At 39.8% G+C, this 21,146-nt stretch overlaps 2 protein-coding genes across 6 annotated transcripts in view; one reads left to right on the top strand and one right to left on the bottom strand.

The window, feature by feature from the left end:
• CPNE3 (copine 3) overlaps positions 1 to 5,935 on the bottom strand; it is a 50,327-nt gene extending 44,392 nt beyond the window's left edge. Inside the window, exon 1 of the mRNA XM_045806020.2 lies at positions 5,816 to 5,935. The gene's annotated coding sequence lies outside the window, so the exon portion shown is untranslated. The remainder of the gene's footprint in view (positions 1 to 5,815) is intronic.
• Positions 5,936 to 10,682: 4,747 nt separating this feature from the next.
• RMDN1 (regulator of microtubule dynamics 1) overlaps positions 10,683 to 21,146 on the top strand; it is a 48,323-nt gene continuing 37,859 nt past the window's right edge. For 4 of the 5 annotated variants that reach the window (XR_006781121.2, XR_006781120.2, XM_045806027.2 and 1 more), the window contains exon 1: positions 10,683 to 10,939. Coding sequence is in view for 2 of the 5 variants with exons in the window: in XM_045806027.2 (XP_045661983.1) it covers positions 10,811 to 10,939 (129 nt within the window). In the remaining 3 variants the exon portion in view is untranslated. The other variant, XM_045806030.1, reaches the window with a different exon arrangement.

A 21,146-nucleotide genomic window follows, 5' to 3' on the forward strand; every position in this document is an offset into this window, starting at 1 on the left:
CTTGATTTCTCTAGAAAATTCCTGAGATTATATTGATGTTCTTCTATGATTCATAGCAGGCTAGAGAGTTTACTTCACATGTCTTTCAGGTTAGACTGCTTTATTAATCCCAATGGCTGCTTTACACACATTTTGGAAATGTCACTGATTATATTGTGAAGCCTATCAAATGAACAGTTCATAGTAGATGCACTGCGTGAGGTGTTAATAAAAGTTAGAAGCAGTTGCAACATCTCAATATTGCCTCACTTTAGGAAACATGCATCTTGGCAAAATTAGCTACAAAGTAAGTATCTACAAAGTGAATCATCTTTTACCAAAAATGGCATTGATAAAAATCAGAGCTATGTTCCCTAGCAGAAAATTCCAGGATGCTCAGTTGAAAAACGTTAAAATTCTAAGGGCTCAATAAAGCGGCTGGCAGTTTGGATATATAAAGGCACATCAACCTGCTGAGACTGATGTCCCTCGGTGTTCAGAGCACTTTTAAGACCTCCCCACCTTCTGGAATCTTCTAGATGTTGGGAACTTCTCACTGTCCCTACTACCCAACTATGCCCAACTCTAAAAGCACGCTTTCTAAAACTCGGCTCCCTTCCTTCTCTTCTTAGCTGGGCACGTACAATATTTAATTGGGCAAGCAGGCATTTCACATGTTGTCACTTTGTGCTCCTTTCCAGTTCATGGTGAACAATGACTCAAAAAATTCTTTCAGTTTAAAGCTGGAACAACTACAACTACTTCATTCTCAAGATTTAAGTTTGAACATTAAGCAAGGGCGCCTGCCTGGCTCAGTCGGTAGAGCATGTGACTCTTGATCTAGGGGTTGTGAGTTCAAGCCCCACATTAGGTATAGAGATTATCTAAAAATAAAATCTTAAAAAATAATAATAAAATTTTGTACGTTGAGCAAGGACTGTTGAAATGTTTATACATTTCCTGATTTCAAGAATATTCCGTTTATGGTTACTTAGCACATAAATTTCAACTGGTTTTAACTTTCTGGCAACCCCTTTTCTATTTCCCAACTATGAACACTTTAATAATACTATTCATTCACTCAACACATATTTACAGAGTATCTACTCTGTGTCAGGTCCTCTTCTGAGGTATTGGGAGAACAATGAACAAAACAAATATCCTGCCCTCCTGAGGTTACACTATAAGGAGAAAGACAATAAAAAAAAGATAAGTAAGGGGCGCCTGGGTGGCACAGCGGTTAAGCATCTGCCTTCGGCTCAGGGCGTGATCCCGGCCTTATGGGATCGAGCCCCACATCAGGCTCCTCCTCTATGAGCCTGCTTCTTCCTCTCCCACTCCCCCTGCTTGTGTTCCCTCTCTCGCTGGCTAACTCTATCTCTGTCGAATAAATAAAAATAAAATCTTTAAAAAAAAAAAAAGATAAGTAAAAGGGGAAGGGGGGGCTGCGCCTAGCTGGATCAGTCAGTAGAGCACTGGACTCTTGACCTCAGGGTCATGAGTTCAAGCCCCATGTTAGGTGTGGAACCTACTTTAAAAAAAAGAAAACGTAAATAATCAACCTAATGGAATTATATAAGTGTATGTAACACATGTGTGAGTTAGAAAGTACAACAATCAGGGGCGCGTGGGTGGCTCAGTCAGGTAAGCGTCTGCCTTCGGCTCGGGTCATGATCTCAGGGTCCTGGGATAGAGCCCTGTGTCAAGCTCCCTGCTCAGTAGTGAGTCAGCTTGTCTCCCCTCTACCTCTGTCCCTCCCCCTGCTCGTGCTCTCTCTCTCTCAAATAAATAAAATAAAATAAAAGTACAACAATCAAATAAACATCTGTAAAACCACTACCTATCTTAGAATCTTTGAATATCTACATCGAGGGCCAGTAAACTTTTTCAGCAAAGGAACAAAGAGTAAATATTGTAGTTTCGGCTGGTCAAGAGGTCACTCATGGGCTCTGTCACAACTACTCAATCTGCCGTGGTAGAATGAAAGTAGCCACAGACTGAACGGGCATAACTGTATTTCAATAAAACTTTATTTATAAAAACAAGCCATGGGCTAGATTTGGCCCACAGGCTCGAGTTTGCTGACCCTTGATCTAGGTCAAAGACTCTGAAGTGTTGGAATCACAGACTCTTAGAACATTGGAATCATAGGCTATTTGACCCAAGGGATCCTACAGTGTTAGTTACAGACTATTTGAATCACAGGATTCTAGAAAGTCACTCTTGAACCTCAGAGTGTTAGAAGTATAGAGCTTCAGTTGTTAGAAGTTAGAATTTTGTAGATGGTCTGGACATTAGTCAAGGCGTTCTAGCCCTTAGTTGACAGTACAGTAGCTACTGGTCACATGAGGCTAACTGAGCATTTAAAATGCAGTGCCTCTGAGATGATTTGAGCATGATTTCAAAGATTGGTATGAAAAAGAAATGTGAGAACTCTCAATAACATTTTAGATGAATCACATATTGAAATGATCATATTTTAAATATACTTGGTTAAATAAAATATATCACTAAAAATGTTTTAAAAAGACAAGTTAGTAAAATATATAGTGTGCTAGGTGTTAGAGTGCTAAAGAAAAAAATTAAGCAGGGAGGGGAGTAAGAAGTATTGAAGGTGGGGTACAATTCTAGATATTTTATAAGCTTATCTTGACAACACAAGCAGGAAATACTTGCTTTGATTTTAGCTTCTTTTTAAATAATCCTGATCCCTAAACAGATGAAAATGTGACCAACAAGTTCCTCTTTACAGTTGCAGATATCTATTTTAACATGTACTACCACCTCAGAGGAATAGTAAACTAAAGCTCAGAAAATTGAAGTAGCCTGATGAAAACGCATATTGCAACCATGCTGTGCTTTGGTAATTTTCACAGGAACCAGACATAATACATCCACTCGGTAAGAGGACATTTCAAAATGATTTGCTAAAATGAATATGTAGCATTTCCTTCTCTTTTTCATGGGAAAACTGTATTAATATGCTACCCATCTAATTTATGTTGGTAAATTTGACCAGTAATGCACTGACTTTAATGTTTTTTTTAAAAATATGATTGCAAAAAAAATGATTGCCCACTGATAATCTGTTATATACTAAAAGAATACAGCTTCTCCAAAAGAATCCCAATATTTTTCCACTAGATTCTTCAAATTTAAGCCAGCATAATCAACTTAAATGTAGTTATCATCATTTTACCAAATGTACTTGTAACGACGGGGGGTTTTGATTATATCAGAAACTTAAGTAATGTAGTTAAATAAAATCTATGATACTTTTAGGTGCTCATTTAAACCTCCTTCTCAGCCAATCTTTCAACAAATCTTCGACCACATATTCTACCTAATTGTTTGTTGGCCTTTAACTGATTAGCAATCCTTATAATATGAATAAGAACACAAAGGAAAAACATTGGTGGGAAGGAAGCTCACCTGTAGGGTAAAGGCAATAGTGGGTACATTAAAGGAATGTCCAAGACTGGGCTCCTCAAACTTGTTGAGTACCATCGATAGATGGTGTCATTGATCCCTGCTAAAAGATTTACCTCAGAGATTATGCTTTTGATGATCAGTGGTGGCTCATTACAGATCTTTGAAGGTCAAAATGTGTTCAGTCGTATTTCATATCCAACACTAACTTTCTCAAATTTGCTGACAGGCACATTTTCTAGCATAATAAGTCACTGACTAAAAAAAATGTTTGAAAAAGGAAAAAGAACATTCTAAGAATAGTAGGGGAAAAAAGCACAGCAATAGTACCGAGAGAGAAGGAGGACAGGGAATACTATGTCTAACACTATACCAAGAATTGATAGGAGCTAGGATACAGTATGAACTACGTATCTGAACAGATGTTGCAAAGGAAATATTCAGGACTGCAGTGATAGCACTGGAAAGAGTATATTAAAAAAAAAATCTGAATATGTGTAAGCTTAAAGTGCCTTAAATTTATGTGGAAATCAAGACCATTGTCTATAAAGTGTTTACAGTTATAAGTGAAAATTAGGAGAGGTGTTCAGTCATTACACAACCCTAAAAAAGACAATCCTTTTGTTTCCTCCATCCTGAAAACGCCTCTCCCTCTCCATTCCTCGGGAGCTAGACCTGAGAGAAGAAATCCTGAAAGAGAACTAACTGCACACTTCATTGTGAGGTTTGTGCCAGGCACCTTTTAGTCTGGGGAGTGATGAAATTCAGCTCCCCCTCCCATCCAGAGAGTCTCAGCATGGTCCAGGCCCAAAAACTTGCTTTCTTTGAATATTTTCAGCCCAGAGTGGGATGCATTTTTCCAAAACATCAGCCAAAAGGAACTGCCTTTAAAAATATCTCAGGCAAAAAGGTGGCCCTGGGTACCACAGATTCATCTATTGGTTTCGGTATAATTGCCATCATATATGTCATCTGTTCTCAGTTCTCCTTTCTTATCCTTTCCTGCTTCTCTCTACCTATGCTCTATGCCTACACAAGTTTTGCTTGGCTCTGGCTGGCAGCACTCAGGGCTGGAGTTTGCTGACCCCAGTTAATGACAATAGCAAGATATATGTTGCTATACCTAGCTTACCACTAACTTTGTGCCAGGCACTTTGCTAAGTGTATTACAAATATGATCTTATTTAATTCACATAAAAATCCTATGACATAGGATGTATTTTCTATTTTACAAATGCAGAAACAGGCCTTAAAAGGTTAAGTAACCTGCCAAAGGTCACACAGCTAACAAACGTCAAAGCATAGACTTGGAACCCAGGTATCTGTCTTATCCCAAGCAGAAATGTTCTTTACACGAAGCCATAAAGCCTATGCTCTGAAATCATACAGAGACCTGAATTCCAACCCTAATACTACTATTTAGCACTCGTGTAGTTTGGTAAATTATTTAATCTGAGTTCCGAGTACAATACCACCTAAGTTCTTGGTTGTGAGCATTAAATGAGCTTAACACAAAAATTTTCCAGTACAGTGTTTATGGATCACTATAACCAAAAATCGCTATGTTCAATCCCGCATTCCTTCTGATTCTCTATTTGATTTATTGATGCAGCCACAAAAAGGTAACAGCAAGGGTAAGCAAAAACTGTGGATCACCAACCAAGCGCAACGTTAATGGTCTATATGCTCGGTCTCCCAGAGGTTCTGGCACAGCAAAACCAGTGCAACTGCACTTCCTCCACGTCCCTGGCTGTAGTGAGCCCAAAACACTAGACAGAAGAATATGGGAAGCGGAGCCGGAACAGGAGCTCTTAGGATACCCTGTCTCACAACCTTCTGACTATGAAAGCAAGAGTTACCTTGTCCCACCCCACCTAGCAGTTTCTCCTGGAACCCTCGGCTGCCCTGAAACACGCCCTGTTCCTCCAGGCATTCGATTCAAAGCGCAGAACCCTGCCTGACCCAGTCCCTCATCCCACTGGGCGCTGCGGATTTTTCGAAGCCTGTCACCCTCCCCTGGGCCGCAGGCCCGACCCTCCCCGCTGGAGTAGGCTGGCGATTTGGGCACCGCCTGCCCAGGTGCACGAACGCCAGGCCCAGGAGGCTCCTCGCGGCCCAGAGCTGAGCCCCGAACTCCGGCTTCTCCCGGAGGCGCTGGCTAGCCCCGGGCCTCCCCAGACCGCGGACTTCGCATGCTGAGGCTCGAGAGCCCTCTGCACGCCCCGGCCTCTTCGCCGCCGCACGGAGCTCAGGGTGCACTTCCAGCGCGAGGGCCGTGCGGGCCCCGCCTCGCGGAGGCTGCGGGCCCGAACTGTCCCCGCGCGGGCTCTCTTCCTCCCCCAGGGGATCTGTGGGTTGCTGGGGCCCCGCTACACCGGCCCCAAAGCAAAGAGAGGCCCGCACTCACATCCCGCTCTTAGTGCTGTAAATCAGGTAGGGGTGGAGATCAGGCAGCCAGAGTCCACAGGGCAACCGGGGCAAGGGGATTCACAGGAACCGAGGCCGAATGGGCAGAGGGGCGGGGAGGGGTAGGGCTAAGGCGAAGCTCCGCCCAGTACAGCCACGGACCGCCCAGTACTGACTCCTGATCTGCACCCAGCGAGTATGATGCTTCAAAGCTCTATAGGAGATCGCTTGCTTATGGAGAGCCCCAAGCTGATTTTAGACATTAGAATGAGTTGCTTGGAGCACAAAAATAAATTTCAGAAGGATAAAAGGATTAAAATATTTGAGAAAATTTATAATACTATCTGAACCAGGAAAAAAATCAGCATGCAAACTCCTAACCATTTTTATTTAGAGAGTTTTCAACGTGCACACTACCCGAGTCATTTTACATCCGAATCTCATTTAATTCTCACAACTTCGTAACGTAGTTAGTGCCATTAAACCCATTTTGCAAATGAGTAAACTGTGTTTGAGTAACTTGAAATTTGGTAGCTGAGTAATTGGTCTACTTGCCTGAAGTCACATTCTAAGTAAACCAATTTCAAAGTATCCTACTTGACCCCTATTTGATGCTGCCTACAACTAAACAAGCTACTATGGAAAATATTGCTACATTTGACTACTAGAAATTGAGAACTTATGCCCAAGGAAAACAGGGACAAAATCAATAGGCAAACACATGGGAAAAATTACTTGCCACAAACCTGATATTAAAAGAAGGATTAGCATTTAAGTATAAATTGATTTTTAAAAAATAGGAAAATGGGCAAAAGATATATATATATATTTTTTTTAAAGATTTTATTTATTTATTTGAGAGAGAGAGAATAAGAGAGTCAGCACAAGGAGGGGAAGGGTCAGAGGGAGAGGCAGGCTCCCTGCTGAGCAAGGAACCCCGATGCGGGACTCGATCCTGGTACTCCAGGATCATGACCTGAGCTGAAGGCAGTCGCTTAACTGACTGAGCCACCCAGGAACCCAAAAAATATATATTTTTTTTTAATTGCAGAAGACAGGGTCACCTGGGTGGCTCAGTCAGTTAAGTGTCTACCTTCGGATCAGGTAATGATCCTGGGTTTCTTGGATGGAGCTCCACAGCAGGGAACCTGCTTCTCCCTCCCTGGAGAGCACAAGCAGGGGTAGAGGTAGAGGGAGAGGGGGGAGCAGGTTCCCCGCTAAATAAGGAGCCAGACGCCGGCAGATCCCAGAACTCCTGGACCACATCCAGAGCCAAAGGCAGACACCCAACCATGTGAGCCACCTAGGCACCCCTCAAATAAATAAAATCTTTAAAAAAAAATAAATTGCAGAAAACCATGGAAAATGAAAGAAATGAGGACTTTCCTAAGGGAAAAAAAAAAAGACTTAATCCAAAAAATGCAAACGAAACACTTTTAAATAATTATATCAGTGCAAGGGCAGATTCATTCATTTATTTATTGAACACTTTCTGGGTGCCTACTATGTGCCAAGCATTGTTCTAGACTTGTGATTAACTAGTGACAGACAGAAGTTTCTATCCTAGAAGGAAAACAAACAATAAGTTATTAAAAACAAATGAGATGATTTCAGATAGTCGTAAGTACCATGAGGAAAGTAATACAGGGTAATGTGACAGGGAGGGCCTTGGGAGGGGGGGTTTTGTTTTGTTTTTAAGATTGTATTTTTAAGTAATCTCTATTCTCACCATGGCGCACAAACTCACAACCCCAAGATCAAGAGTCACATGCTCTGCCCCCCACTTGGCCAGGTAGGTGTCCCAAATGGGAGCTTTTTTAGATTGGGTATGAGGGAAAGTCTCTCTAAGGCAGTGATACTTGACTGAAACCTGAAAAATAAGAAAGAGCAAGTCATGCAAAGATCTGAGATCAGGGGAATGATAGACAAAGACAGAAAAAGACTTATCAAATTGCAGGGACAGAAACAAGACTCTTGTGGTTTGAGGACAGTGGGGAGAAGGAAGAGAAGTGCTTTATTTTGTTTTTACTCAAGGTTGTAAAAACAACTTGTTTTACTTTTGATTCTGATTTTACATTTAAGTGAAAGTCCTCAGATATCACTAATTTAGTTGCAAATTTCAAAATTTCAAGAATATATATCCATATCCATACCCAGCCTTCCTGACTTTTGGCTCTACTAAAATAGGGAAAGAAGTAGAGATGAGGGAATGGTTTTATATTTTTTATATTTTTATATTTTTAGTACCCAGTATACCTTCAGTTCAGGTCATGATCTCAGGGTCCTGGGATTGAGCCCCATGTTGGGGCTCCCTGCTCTGTGGGAAGTCTGCTTCTCCCTCTCCCTTTGCTGGTCCCACCTCATGATCTCTCTCTCAAGTAAATAAATAAAATCTTTGAAAAAAAAATCTAAAAAAAAAAAAAAAGAAAGATGAATAGAAATTAGCTAACTAAGAAATAGTGGAGTGGGATGGGAGTAAGGGGGAGGGTGCCAAGATAGTAGAATGGGAAGGAATCCTGATAGAGAGAATAACATGTAGGGAGGTCTGAAGATCATTGTAGGAAAAAAGGTTAGTGTGCCTGGAGCCAAGAGAAATATTACAGACTTACAGAAACTAAAGAAACATGACATTTAAATGCAGCACATAAACATATAATCAGGATTTGATCTGATTTGGGGGGAAAAGTGGTTGCTATCTAGGACAGCTTTGAGACAATAAGTAACATTTGTATGTTAAATAATAGTCTTCTGTCAATTTCAATTTCCTGAATTTGATAATTGTACTGGGACTAAATAAGAGAATTTCTTTGTTTCTAGGCACAAAGAGTCATGGTATCTGTAATCTACTTTCAAAAGATTTAACAACAAAAAATAATGATTGGAATATAATATGAATATTGTATGTAGTATATGTAAAGAAAGATAAAGCAAATGTGACAAAATGTTAACAATGGCTGAATCTAGGTGAAGAAATGGGAATTCCTGCAACTTTTCTAAGGATCGAAAATTTTTTTTTAAATAGAGAATTTCATTAACATTTCACTCTGGTCGGGGTGCCTGGCTGGCACAGTCGGTAGAGCATGTGACTCTTGATCTCAGGGTTGTAAGTATGAGCCCCATGTTGCGAGTAGAGATTACTTAAAAATAAAATCTTTAAAACAATTTACTCTGGCTAAGATATCAGAAACTCAATTTCAGGATTCTCATGGTGTCCAGTTATATGAACATATTCTTTAGGAATATTGAGGTAACTACCAACAGAAATATATAAAAATGGTTCCCTCTGGACAAAAAAGACTAGGGTTCAAAAAAAGTTAAGAAGAGGCTCTATATGTTTTTTAAAATATACTTTAAAAACAAAGAAAATAAGAATATTACTCATGCAATCGTAAAGAAATATGGCTGATTTAATGGGAAGTGATGGAGGCAGCAATCATACAGAAGCATTGGACTTGGAGTTCAAAGACATGGATTCTAGTCTTTTAGTTTTCCAACAATACCTATTACCTATGTATTTTTAGTTAATACATCTCTTTGAGCTACAATTCTCGTTAATTAATTTGGCATACCCATTATTTCACAAAGCAGTTGGGAAGAACAAATGAAATAAGTATGTGTTACTAAACTACGTAATACTATATAGGTACAACATAAATGCAACCTAATTTTAAAAAACTATGATTATCTTCCCTTACTGCCCATAAAATATGTTTAAGTAATCCAGATAGTATGCACTCCATTTTCAGCTTGTGTTTTCACTCACATCAATCCTGAAGTAAGATTCAAAACCTCTTCACTCCTTCCAAAAATATTCCACTCCGGTGAGAGGTATTGATCTTACTAAAAATATTTTGAGGGGAAGCCAGGGGCTTTGTACCACACATCCCATAGCAAACAAGGGCATCAACTTTCTCTCAAGAGGCCTCCTCTCCCTGGTCTTTTCTGATGTAAAATGTGGTTTGGGAGCAAACACTCAAGAAAGAATTATTGAGATGACTTCAATGCAAGAAGGGTGGTTTTACTAAAGCACGGGGCAGACAGAGCTCTCTGGGGTTGTAAGGAGTGGCTGATTATACAGTCTCAAGTTGGGAGGGGTTTAGGGATAGGGTAAGTCTCTAAGGAATTTGGAAGCAAGGTTTCCAGGACCTTGAAGGGCTAGCCGCTGTAAGGAAAAGGTCATTTAATACTGTCTAGTAAAACCTTAGTCATGAGACCCTTTCAGACGTATATTGGTGTGCCGTATGTTTTGAGGATGATTGCTAAACATATATACGTATATCTTGGGGGGGATAAAGGAAGTTTCCAAAAGGATTTTTACAGTGTCTTAGAGGTTGGGCTAATGTCAGACTAAGGTTGCCTAAGGCAGCTAACTCCTTAAGGAAGGTACTTGTCAACGGGCTGTGAGTTCTAAGAAAGTTTAATTTTTTTCTCTTTTCCCTTTGTTCTCCACATCATTTTCTGCTAAGACCAGCTTGGGCTCCACATTCTTTATCTTCTCTGGCTTCTCTTCCCCCACCCCCCAACTCCTCCTAACTCTCAATCTCTTCCGTGCTTTATGTGAAACATTATATTTTTCCATGTATTTATTTCCAAAAAGGACCCTCTATTACCCTACCTTTGAAGGCAGCAGAGAATTATAAATAATAGATTTTTTTTCTTGCATACTTAAATTACCGGGTCTATCAGAGAACTTTCAATTCTGTTCTGGTGATTAATCCTATGCCAAAGGCATGACAGCGCCCACACCGTACGCGCAGAAACCGGACAGCAGACACAAGGGAACAGTCCTTTGGGCGCAGGCGCGTAAGGGCCGCTAAGTCCCACCCAACCGGGTAGTTCGCTCCCCGTGAACCTGTGGACCGGAAATCGTTTAGCGGAAGAGGCGGCCTGGAAGAGGGAAGTCACAGTTTTCTCGGGAAGGCCTGGGGAGACTTTCGCTCCGCTGCGCTCCATAGCGGCCCAAAGGGGTGAAGGGTCAGTTCGCGAGGTGTAGGTCATGGCGCTGGCCGCTCGCCTCTGGCGCTTTCTCCCTTGGGCACGTGGCATCTTTCCGGGACCTTGGCTCTCGAGGGGTGCTGCTGGCAGCCGCGGACTGTGCCGTACTTGGAGACTCCGCGGCTCGGAGGTACCCCCGCCGCCCTGACTCCCGCTCTCCTCACTACTGGCTGGGCTCCGGGACCCCTGCTTCAGCCAGGCTACTCCCTATCACTCTGGGGAATGTGGTGAACTGAGGAAGGTACTCAGGCCAGGTGTTCTGGAGCTCTCCAGGTGACTGCTTCGGACAGGTCTTCTCCCTTTCGCAAGGCTGCTTTCTTCTCTGAAAACTGGGGTCGGAGGAGGAATGAGCTCCCCCCTCACCCCTTCTCCGGGAATCCTGCCCGTCTTTCCTGTGTGAAAACAGAGAACTTTGGCGGGGGCGGGGGGACTTGACCGCTGTGAAAATGTTTACTTTTGGCGATACTGTACAGCACCCGAGGCTCTTAGTCTATCAGACTTTGGAAGGTTTGTGGTGTGATTTTGAAAATTACTACGACTTAGAAGCAGAGAGTTTGTAGTATTTAGGTTTAAAATTTTTGAGTCCTTTGTACTATCTGCATAATGTTAAGAAAGGATGTTGGATTGTCGTCCCAGTTTTGGCTTTTCTATTAGACCGTTCGTGGGCCTTGGTTTATCTATCTATGAAAGGCGATTGGAGAGTGATTGTTGGCGATAGTGCATACGATACGTATTATTTGAGCTAGGTGTTTAATTATTTTGAACTCTAAAATACACGTTTTTGACTGCCTGCTATGTTCAGGGTTATCGGGAGCAGTTAGGGGAACACGTAATGAAAGACTAGCTTAATTGCGATCCTCCAAAATGCTTATAGTCAGATGGGGAGATGTTAGAAGATACAGGCAGAGGGATGGGAGGAGTTTTTCTTTTTCCTAAACCTTTCTCTCAGCGTGATGTCAGTAAATTGAGTTGGAGATATTTTCCAGAAGTTTGTTGAGATTGGGGGCTACTGCTGAGTAACAGGTTTCATTTTTCTGTCTCTTTCTATATGTAATCTGTGTTACAAAACACTTCTCTGAACATTTATTTTTCAACAGATTTGTACTGAGTGCTTACTGTGAACGAGGCTCAGTTCTAAGCTCTGGAGATCTAATGAACCTGAGAAATAGAAACAGTTTTTGATCTTACAGATTAGATCTTACAGATTAGAAGGAAAGGTAGTTGAGTAAATGTAATTAACGCAAAGTGTTGGGAAAAGAGAAGCAAAGTTATACCCAACCTTATCTTGAAGGGAGGAAGGGGAAAAGTGTGAGCAGTTAGAAATGAGATATAAAGAATGATTGGAGGTTAACGAGTAATGGGGAAGATGAGGACAAAAGAATATTCCAGTAGAGAGAGTAGCATGATATAGCCCTTGAGGGGGTAAGAAAAAGTGGTATTTTTGAGGACCTGAAATTATGAGTGGAGCCTGAAATGGGAGAATAAACTGATACAAACTGAGGCTGAAAAACCAGGCAAGTACCATTTTATTAGTTATCTATTACTGCATAGGAAATTATTGCACAACTTAATGGTTTAAAACAGCAAACATAATCTCATTGTTTCTTTGGTTGTCGAATCCAGGTTTAGCTGGGTGCCTCTGGCGGAAGGTTTCTCGTAAGAGTTGAATCAAGGTATTCAGCTGCTGAGGTTTCCTTTGAGGGCTCAATTTAGAGGTAGAGGGGAAAAGTTAGGCCTATAACCTCGTTCTTGTAGCTGTAGGCAGGCCTTTGTACACACCTGGAAGGCTTCTCGAAAGGGCTGGCACAGCAGCTCCCCGCCCAGGGCAGGCAAACAATAATAAAAAAAAAAAAAAACCACAGGAGAAAATAAGGGTCAAAGATGGAAGTCGCAGTTTTTTTAGTAACATAATCTTGAAGTAACATCCCTTCACTTTCACGTATTCTGTTTCTTTAAAGAGAGCCAATAAGTCCAGCCTGTATTTAAGGGAAGGGAATTACACAAAGGAGTGAATACTGGAAGTACAGAAGGGAGAAATCTTTCTTCCCAATTCTTCCAGCTGGTTTAGGAATTAAATTGACATGAGACAACAGGAACAAAAACCAAAGTTTTATTATGTGTGCATGGAGGTCCAGTAATGAAATTGAGACCCAAAGAAATGACCAAGGCAGGCAGTTTTTATACCTTTCAGACATAATACATTTGTGAGGAATTGGCAGGATAAAGAACACAGATGTTTGGGAGCTTTCATTAGTAAGGAATTTTAAGCAGATTTTAGGCTGAGGTAATAGATTTGTAACAAGGCTTGTTTCTGTTGCTTTCTAGGTTTTAACGTCCCTATCTCTGGTGATGAGGGTATCTTTTTACTTCTTAGTACAGGGAGGGTATTTTCATATGGGAGATTATTTCCTGTTTTCAGGGCATCAGAGGAGGGTCTCAGTGTCCTTGTACCAGCAGTTTCCCAAATAGCTTCAGTTCAGAATAATCAGTATACCATTGTACATTTTGGGGCTGCCTGCCCTGGGCCCTGACAAAAAGCAGGAATCATTTGGGGCCATTTTAATTAATTTATCTGTATATTTTTAAATTGAGACATAATTGACATGTAACATTAGTTTCAGGTGTATGACACAATGATATAATATTTGTACATATTGCCAGATGATCCCCACAATGAGTAAAGTTAACATCCCTCTCTACAAGTTTTTTTCTCCTGATGAGAACTTTTAAGATTTATTCTTTTAGTAACTTCCAAATATACATACAGTATTATTAACTGTAGTTACCATGCTGTACATTACATCCTAAGACTTATTTTATAACTGGAAGTTTATACTTTTTGACCATCTTCACACATTTAACCAGCCCCCTTCTACTTCCCCGCTGGCAGCCACGAATCTGTTCTCTATAAGTTTGGGTTTTCCTTTTTTTTTTTTTAAGATTTTATTTATTTATTTGACAGCCAGAAAGAGAGGGAACACAAGCAGGGGGAGTGGGAGAGGAAGAAGCAGGCTCCCAGCGGAGCAGGAAGCCCGAGGTGGGGCTCGATCCCAGAACGCCGGATCACGCCCTGAGCTGAAGGCAGATGCTTAACGACTGAGCCACCCAGGCGCCCCATACGTTTGGGGTTTGTTTTAGATTCCACAATGAGATCATACTGCATTTGTCTTTCTTTTCTTTCTTTCTTTTTTTTTTAAAGATTTTATGTATTTATGTGACAGAGAGACAGCCAGCGAGAGAGGGAACACAGCAGGGGAGAGGGAGACGAAGAAGCAGGCTCCCAACCAAGGAGCCCGATGTGGGACTCGATCCCAGAACGCCAGGATCACGCCCTGGGCCGAAGGCAGACGTTTAACGACTGCGCCACCCAGGCGCCCCTGCATTTGTCTTTCTTGTCTGACATATTTCACTTAGTGTAATGCCCTCAAGGTCTCTTCATGTTGTCACAAATGACAAGATTACATTCTTTTTATGGCTGAAAAATATTCCATTGTGTGTGTGTATATATATCACATTTGTTTTATGCATTCATAGATGGACACTCATGTTGCTTCCATGCCTTGGCAACTGTAAATAATGCTGCAGTGAACATGGGGGTGCATATATCTTTTTGAGTGTTTTTGTTTCCTTTGGATAAACACCCAGTAGAATTGCTGGCCATATGGTAGTTCTAGTTTTTATTTTTTGATTAACCTCCATGCCATTTTCTGTAGTGGCTGCACCAATTTACATTCCCACCAGCAGTGCACAAGGATTCCTCTTCTCCGCATCTTCACCAACACTTATTATTTCTTGTCTTTTTGACGATACCATTCTAACAAGTGTGAGATGATACCTCATTGTGGTTTTGACTTGCATTTCCCTTATGAATACCTTTTCATGTACCTGTTGGCTATCTCTGTGTCTCTGGAGAAATGTCTCTTCTGATACTCTGCCCATTTTTTAGTTGGACTGGTTTTTTAAATTGTTTTGGCTATTGAATTGTGAGAATTCTTTATATATTTTGGAGGTTAATTCCTTATCAGATATGTGATGTGCCAATTTTTTCTTCAGTTTGGTAGGCTGCCTTTACATTTTGCTGATAGTTTCATTTCCTGTGCACAAACTTTTCAGTTTGTTGGAATCCCACTTGTTTATTTTTACTCTTGTTTCCTTTGCTCTTGGTGTCAAATCTAAAAAATCATTGCCAAGATCATCGTCGAGGAGCTTACCCCCTATGTTTTCTTCTAAGAGTTTATGGTTTTAGATTTGATGTTCCAAGGTTTTTTAGTCCCTTTTGAGTTAATTTTTGTGTTTACTGTAATACAGTGGTTCAGTTTTATTTTTTTTCACATGGCTGTCCAGTTTTCTGAACACCACCACTTATTGAAGAGATTGTTTTTTCCTCATTGTATATTCTTGGCTCCCATATTTTAAATTAGCTGGCCCATATATGCATGAGTTTATTTCTTTTTTTTTTTTTTTTTAAAGATTTTTATTTATTCATTTGACAGAGATAGAGACAGCCAGCGAGAGAGGGAACACAAGCAGGGGGAGTGGGAGAGGAAGAAGCAGGCTCATAGCTGAGGAGCCTGATGTGGGGCTCGATCCCATAACGCCGGGATCACGCCCTGAGCCGAAGGCAGATGCTTAACCGCTGTGCCACCCAGGCGCCCCGCATGAGTTTATTTCTGAACTCGCTATTTTGTTCCATTGATCTATGTGTGCGAATACTGTACTGTTCTGATTACATTAGCGTTGTAATATATTTTTAAATCAGGAAGCATGAGGCCTCCTGCTTTGTTCTTTGTCAAGGTTGCTTTGGCTATTTGGGGTCTTTTGTGGTTCCATACAAACTTTAGGATTGTTTGTTCTGTGTCTGTGAAAAGTGCAGTTGGAATTTGAAAATGCCATTGAATCTGCAGATTGCTTCAGGTACTATGGACAGTGTTACAGTATTCTTCCAGTCCATTAGCACGGAATATCTTTCCGTTCATTTGTGTTTTCAGTTTCTTTCATCAGTGTCTTAAAGTTTTTGGTGCACAGGTCTTTTATCAGATTCTTGGTTAAATTTATTTCTAGTAGTTTATTCTTTTTGATATAACTATAAATGGGATTGTTTTCTTAATTTCTCTGATAGTTCATTATTAGTATATAGAAATACAACAGATTTTTGTGTATTGATTTTGTATCCTGCTACTTTACTCAATTTATTATTTCCAAAAGTTTTTGGGTGAAGTCTTCAAGGTTTTCTGAATGTAATACCATGTTACTGCAAATTTACTTCTTCCTTTCTGATTTGGATATCTTTTCCTTTTTCTTTTCTTTTCCTTCTATTTATTTATTTATTTATTTATTTATTTATTTATTTATAAAGATTTTATTTATTTATTTGACAGAGACAGACACAGCCAGCAAGAGAGGGAACACAAGCAGGGGGAGTGGGAGAGGAAGAAGCAGGCTCATAGCAGAGGAGCCTGATGTGGGGCTCGATCCCGGAACACCGGGATCACGCCCTGAGCCGAAGGCAGACGCCTAACCGCTATGCCACCCAGGTGCCCCTCTTTTTATTTTTTTTAATTCCTAATTGCTCTAGCTAGGATTTCTGATACCATGTTGAATAAAAGTGAGAGTGGGCATTCTTGTCTTGATTCTCATTTTTAGAGGAAAAGCTTTTTATGATACTAGCTGTGGACTTGTCATGTATTGTTTTTATTTATTTATTTATTTATTTATTTATTTATTTATTTATTTATTTTAAAGATTTTATTTACTCTTTTGGCCCGGAGAGCACTGGCAGGGAGAGGGAAGAGCAGGCTCCCTACTGAGCAAGGAGTCAGATACGGGGCTCCATCCCAGGACCCTGGGATCATGACCTGAACTGAAAGCAGATGCTTAACCAGCTGAGCCACCCAGGCGCCCCATGTATTGCCTTTATTATGTTGAGATATGTTCCCTCTATATCCACTTTACTGAGAATTTTATCATGAATGGGTGTTGAATTTTTGTCAGTTGCTTTTTCTAATCTGTTGAGATAATCATGTCATTTGGGGCCTTCATTTTGTTGTGTCACCTTGATTCGTTTGCAGATTTTTGAATCATCCTTGCAGTACCCTAGAATAAATCCCGTTTGATCATGATGTGTGATATTTTCAATGGATTCTTAAAAATTTTAATTTTAGGATAGTTAACATACAGTGTTATATTCATTTCAGGTGTACAATATAGTGATTCAACAATTTCGTATATTCCTAAGTGCTCATAGAGATTAAGTGTACACTTCATACCCTTCACCTGTTTTACCCATCTCTCCACCCACCTCCCTTCTGGTAACCATCTGTTTTGTTGTTCGTTGTGTTGTTTCTTAAATTCCACATGAGTGAAATCGTATGGTGTTTGTGTTTTTTTGACTCATTTTGCTTCCATTATACTCTCTAGATCCATTAATGTTGTAAATTTCAAGACGTCATTATTTTTTATGGCTAAATAATATTACATTGTATCTATATACCACATCTTTATTCATTCATATCGATGGACTCTTGGGTTGCTTCCTTATTTAGGCTATTGTAATAATGTTACAATAAACATACATGTGCATTTATTCTTTTGATTTAGTGTTTTTGTATTCTTTGGGTAAATACCCAGTAGTGTGATAGCTGGATCACAGGGTAATTCCATTTAAAAATTTTTGAGGAAACCCCCATACTGTTTTTTTACAGTGGCTGCACCAGTTTACATTCCCACCAAGAGTGCATGAGAGTTCCTTTTTTTCCAATCCTTGCCAAGCCTTGTTGCTTGTGTTTTTTATTTTAGTCATTCTGATAGACGTGAGGTGATATCTCATTGTGGTTTTGATTTGCGTTTTCCTGATGCTGAGTGATGTTGAGCATCTTTTCATGTGTCTGTTGGCCATCTGTATGTCTTTGGAGAAACGTCTGTTTGTGTCTTCTGCCCATTTTTAAATTGGATTATTTGTTTTTTGGGTGTTGAGTTGTATAATATCTTTATATATTTTGGATACTAACCCGTTATCAGATACGTCATTTGAAAATACCTTCTCCCGTTCAGTAGGTTGTTTTTTAGTTTTGTCGTTTGTTCGCTTTGCCTTGCAGAAGTTTTATTTTGATGTAGTCCCAATAGTTTATTTTTGCTTTTGTTTCCTTTGCTTCAGGAGACATATCCAGAAAACCGCTGTTAAGGCTGATATCAGAGAAATTACTGCCTGTGCTGTCTTCTAAGATTTTTATGGTTTCAGGTCTCACATTTAGGTCCTTAGTCCATTTTGAGGTTTTGTTTTGTTTTGTTTTGTTTGTATGGTGTAAGAAAATGGTCCAGTTTCATTCTTTTGCATGTAGCTGTCTAGTTTTCCCAACACCATTTGTTGAAGAGACTGTCTTTTTCCCATTGCATATTCTTGCCTCTATTGTCATAGATTAATTGACCATGTGATTGTGGGTTTATTTCTGGGCTCTCTGTTTTGTTCCATTGATCTATGTGTCTGTTTTTCTGCCAGTACCATAGTGTTTTAATTACTACAGCTTTGTAAGATATCTTGAAATCTTGAATTGTGATACCTCCAGTTTTGTTTTTCTTTTGCAAGATTGCTTTGGCTATCTGGGGTCTTTTGAGGTTCCATATAAATTTTAGGATTGTTTTTTCTAGTTCTGGGAAAAATACTGTTGATATTTTTGTTAGGGATTGCATTAAATCTGTAGCTTGCCTGCGGTAGTGTGGACATTTTAACAATATTTGTTCTTCCAATCCATGAGCATGGAATGTCTTTCCATTTGTTTGTGTGTCTTCAATTTCTTTCATCATTGTTTTATAGTTTTCAGAGGACAGGTCTTTTACCTCCTTGGTTAAGTTTATTTCTAGGTATTTAATTATTTTTGGTGCAATTGTAAATGGGATTGTTTTCTTCCTTTCTCTTTCTGCTGCTACATTATTAGTGTATAGAAGAGCAACAGATTTCTTTACGTTGATTTTGTATCTTGTGAATTCACTGAATTCATGTGTCATTTCTGGTAGCTTTTTCGTTGGTGACTTTAGGGTTTTCTACATATAGTATTCTGCCATCTGCGGTTAGTAAAAGTTTTACTTCTTCCTTACCAATTTGGATGTCTTTTATTCCTTTGTCTGATTGCTGTGGGTAGGACTTCCAGTACTATACTGAATAAAAGTGGTGAGAGTGGACATCCTTATCTTGTTTCTGACCTTAGAGGAGAAGCTCTCAATTTTTCTCCATTGAGTAATGATATTAGCTGTGTTTTTCATATATGGCCTTTATTATGTTGAGGTATGTTCCCTCTATACCTACTTTTTTTGAGGGCTTTTATCATGAATGAATGTTGTACTTTGTCAAGTGCTTTTTCTGCGTCTATTGAAATGATCATACAGTTTTTATCCTTCCTCTTATTGATGTGATGTATCATTTTGGTTGATTTGTGAATATTGAACCCACCCTTGCATCTCTGGATAAATTTCACTTGGTGAAATTTGATTTCATTCAATAATGATTCATGGTGAATCATTATTTTTAATGTATTTTGGATTTGGATTGCTAATGTTTTGTTGAGGATTTTTGCATCTATGTTCACCAGAGATTTTAGCCTGGAGTTCTATTTGGTAGTGTCTTCTCCTCCCCCCCCCCCCCCCCCCCCCGCCCAAGATTTTATTTATTTATTTGACAGAGACAGCAAGAGAGAGAGCACAAGCAGGGGGAGCGGCAGAGGGAGAGAGAGAAGCAGGCTCTCCACCAAACAGGGAGCGCTATGTGGGGCTCGATCCCAGGACCCTGAGATCATGACCAAAGCCTAAGGCAAACACTTAACGGCTGAGTCACCAGGGGCACCTCTTTGGTAGTGTCTTTATCTGGTTTTGATATCAGGGTAATGCTGGCCTCATAAAATGAATTTGGAAGTTTTCCTTTCTCTTCTGTTTTTGCAAAAGTCTGAGAAGAATAGGTATTAACTCTTCTAAATGTTGGGTAGAATTCACCAATGAAGCATCTGGTCTTGGACTTTTGTTTTTTGGGGAGTTTTTTGATCAGTGATTCAGTTTCATTGCTGATAATCCATCTGTTCAAATTTTCTGTTTCATCCCAATTCAGTTTTGAGAGATTACATCCATTTCTTCTGGGTTGTCCAATTCGTTGGTGTATTATTCTCTTATAATTCCTTGTATTTCATAATATTCTAATTCTTTGTATTTCTAAGATGTCAGTTGTTATTTCTCCTATTTTGTTTTTGATTTTATTTGGCTCCCTCCCTCTCTCTCCCTCCCTCCCTCTCTCTCTCTCTCACACTGTGTCTAAAAGTTTATCAATTTTGTTGATCTTTCAGAGAACCAGCTCCTGGTTTCATTGATCTATTCAATTTTTTTTTGTTTCTATATAATTTATTTCTGCTCTAATGTTTACTGTGTCCTTCCTTCTGCTGGATTTGGGTTTTGTTTGTTCTTGTTTTTCTAGCTCCTTTAGATGGAAGGTTAGGTTGTTTACTTGAGATTTTTCTTGCTTTTTGAGGTAGGTCTTTATTGCTATAAACTTCCCTCTTAGAACTGCTTTTGCTGCACTCCGAAGATTTTGGACTGTTGTGTTTTCATTTGTCCCCTTGTATTTTTTTTTATTTCTTCTTTGAGTCCCTGGTTGACCTATTCATTGTTTAGTAGCGTGTTATTTAACCTTCATGTATTTGTGCTCTTTCCAGTTTTTTGTTGTTGTTGTTGTTTTGGTGGTTGAGTTCTAGTTTCATAACATTGTGGTCAGAAAAGATGCATGGTATGACTTCAGTCTTGTTTTGGGTTTCTTCCAGAGGAAATTGTTTGACATGTAGCTGTAGATTTGGTGTGTCCATGAGAGGATAGGTGTTCAGGATTCTCCTACATTGCCATCTTGAACCAGAACCATTAGGGGCCATTTTAGAGGCTGCTTACCACAACCAGATTCAGAAAACCGTATAAACAATGTTAAGTATTTCTGATTTTATTCTAAAGGTTATTGGAAAACCATGAAAAAGTTTTAAACAGGGACATCATTTAATCAAACTAATGTTAAAAAAAAAAAACCAAAACTTTGCCTAGGGTCAAGAATGGATAGGTTTGAGTGGATGCTATAGACCAGATAAGCGATGATTGGTATAGTACAGTGAGAGATCTGGTGGTTTGAACTTTAGTGGTAATCACGGAAATGGAAATAAGTGATGCATCCAAAGCACATCAATGATGTAAACTTAGTGGACCTAAAAGATAGCTTTGATGTGGGAGCTGTAAGGAAGGAGTCAAGGAAGATCTCAAGTTTCTGGCTAGAGCAGCAGGATGGATGGTGATGCTGTTTACTGGAATAGGACTACAGAAGC

Source organism: Ursus americanus, chromosome 9 (assembly GCF_024610735.1).
Source record: "Ursus americanus isolate L20-20 chromosome 9, mUrsAme1.1.p, whole genome shotgun sequence".
Lineage (NCBI taxonomy): Eukaryota > Metazoa > Chordata > Mammalia > Carnivora > Ursidae > Ursus > Ursus americanus.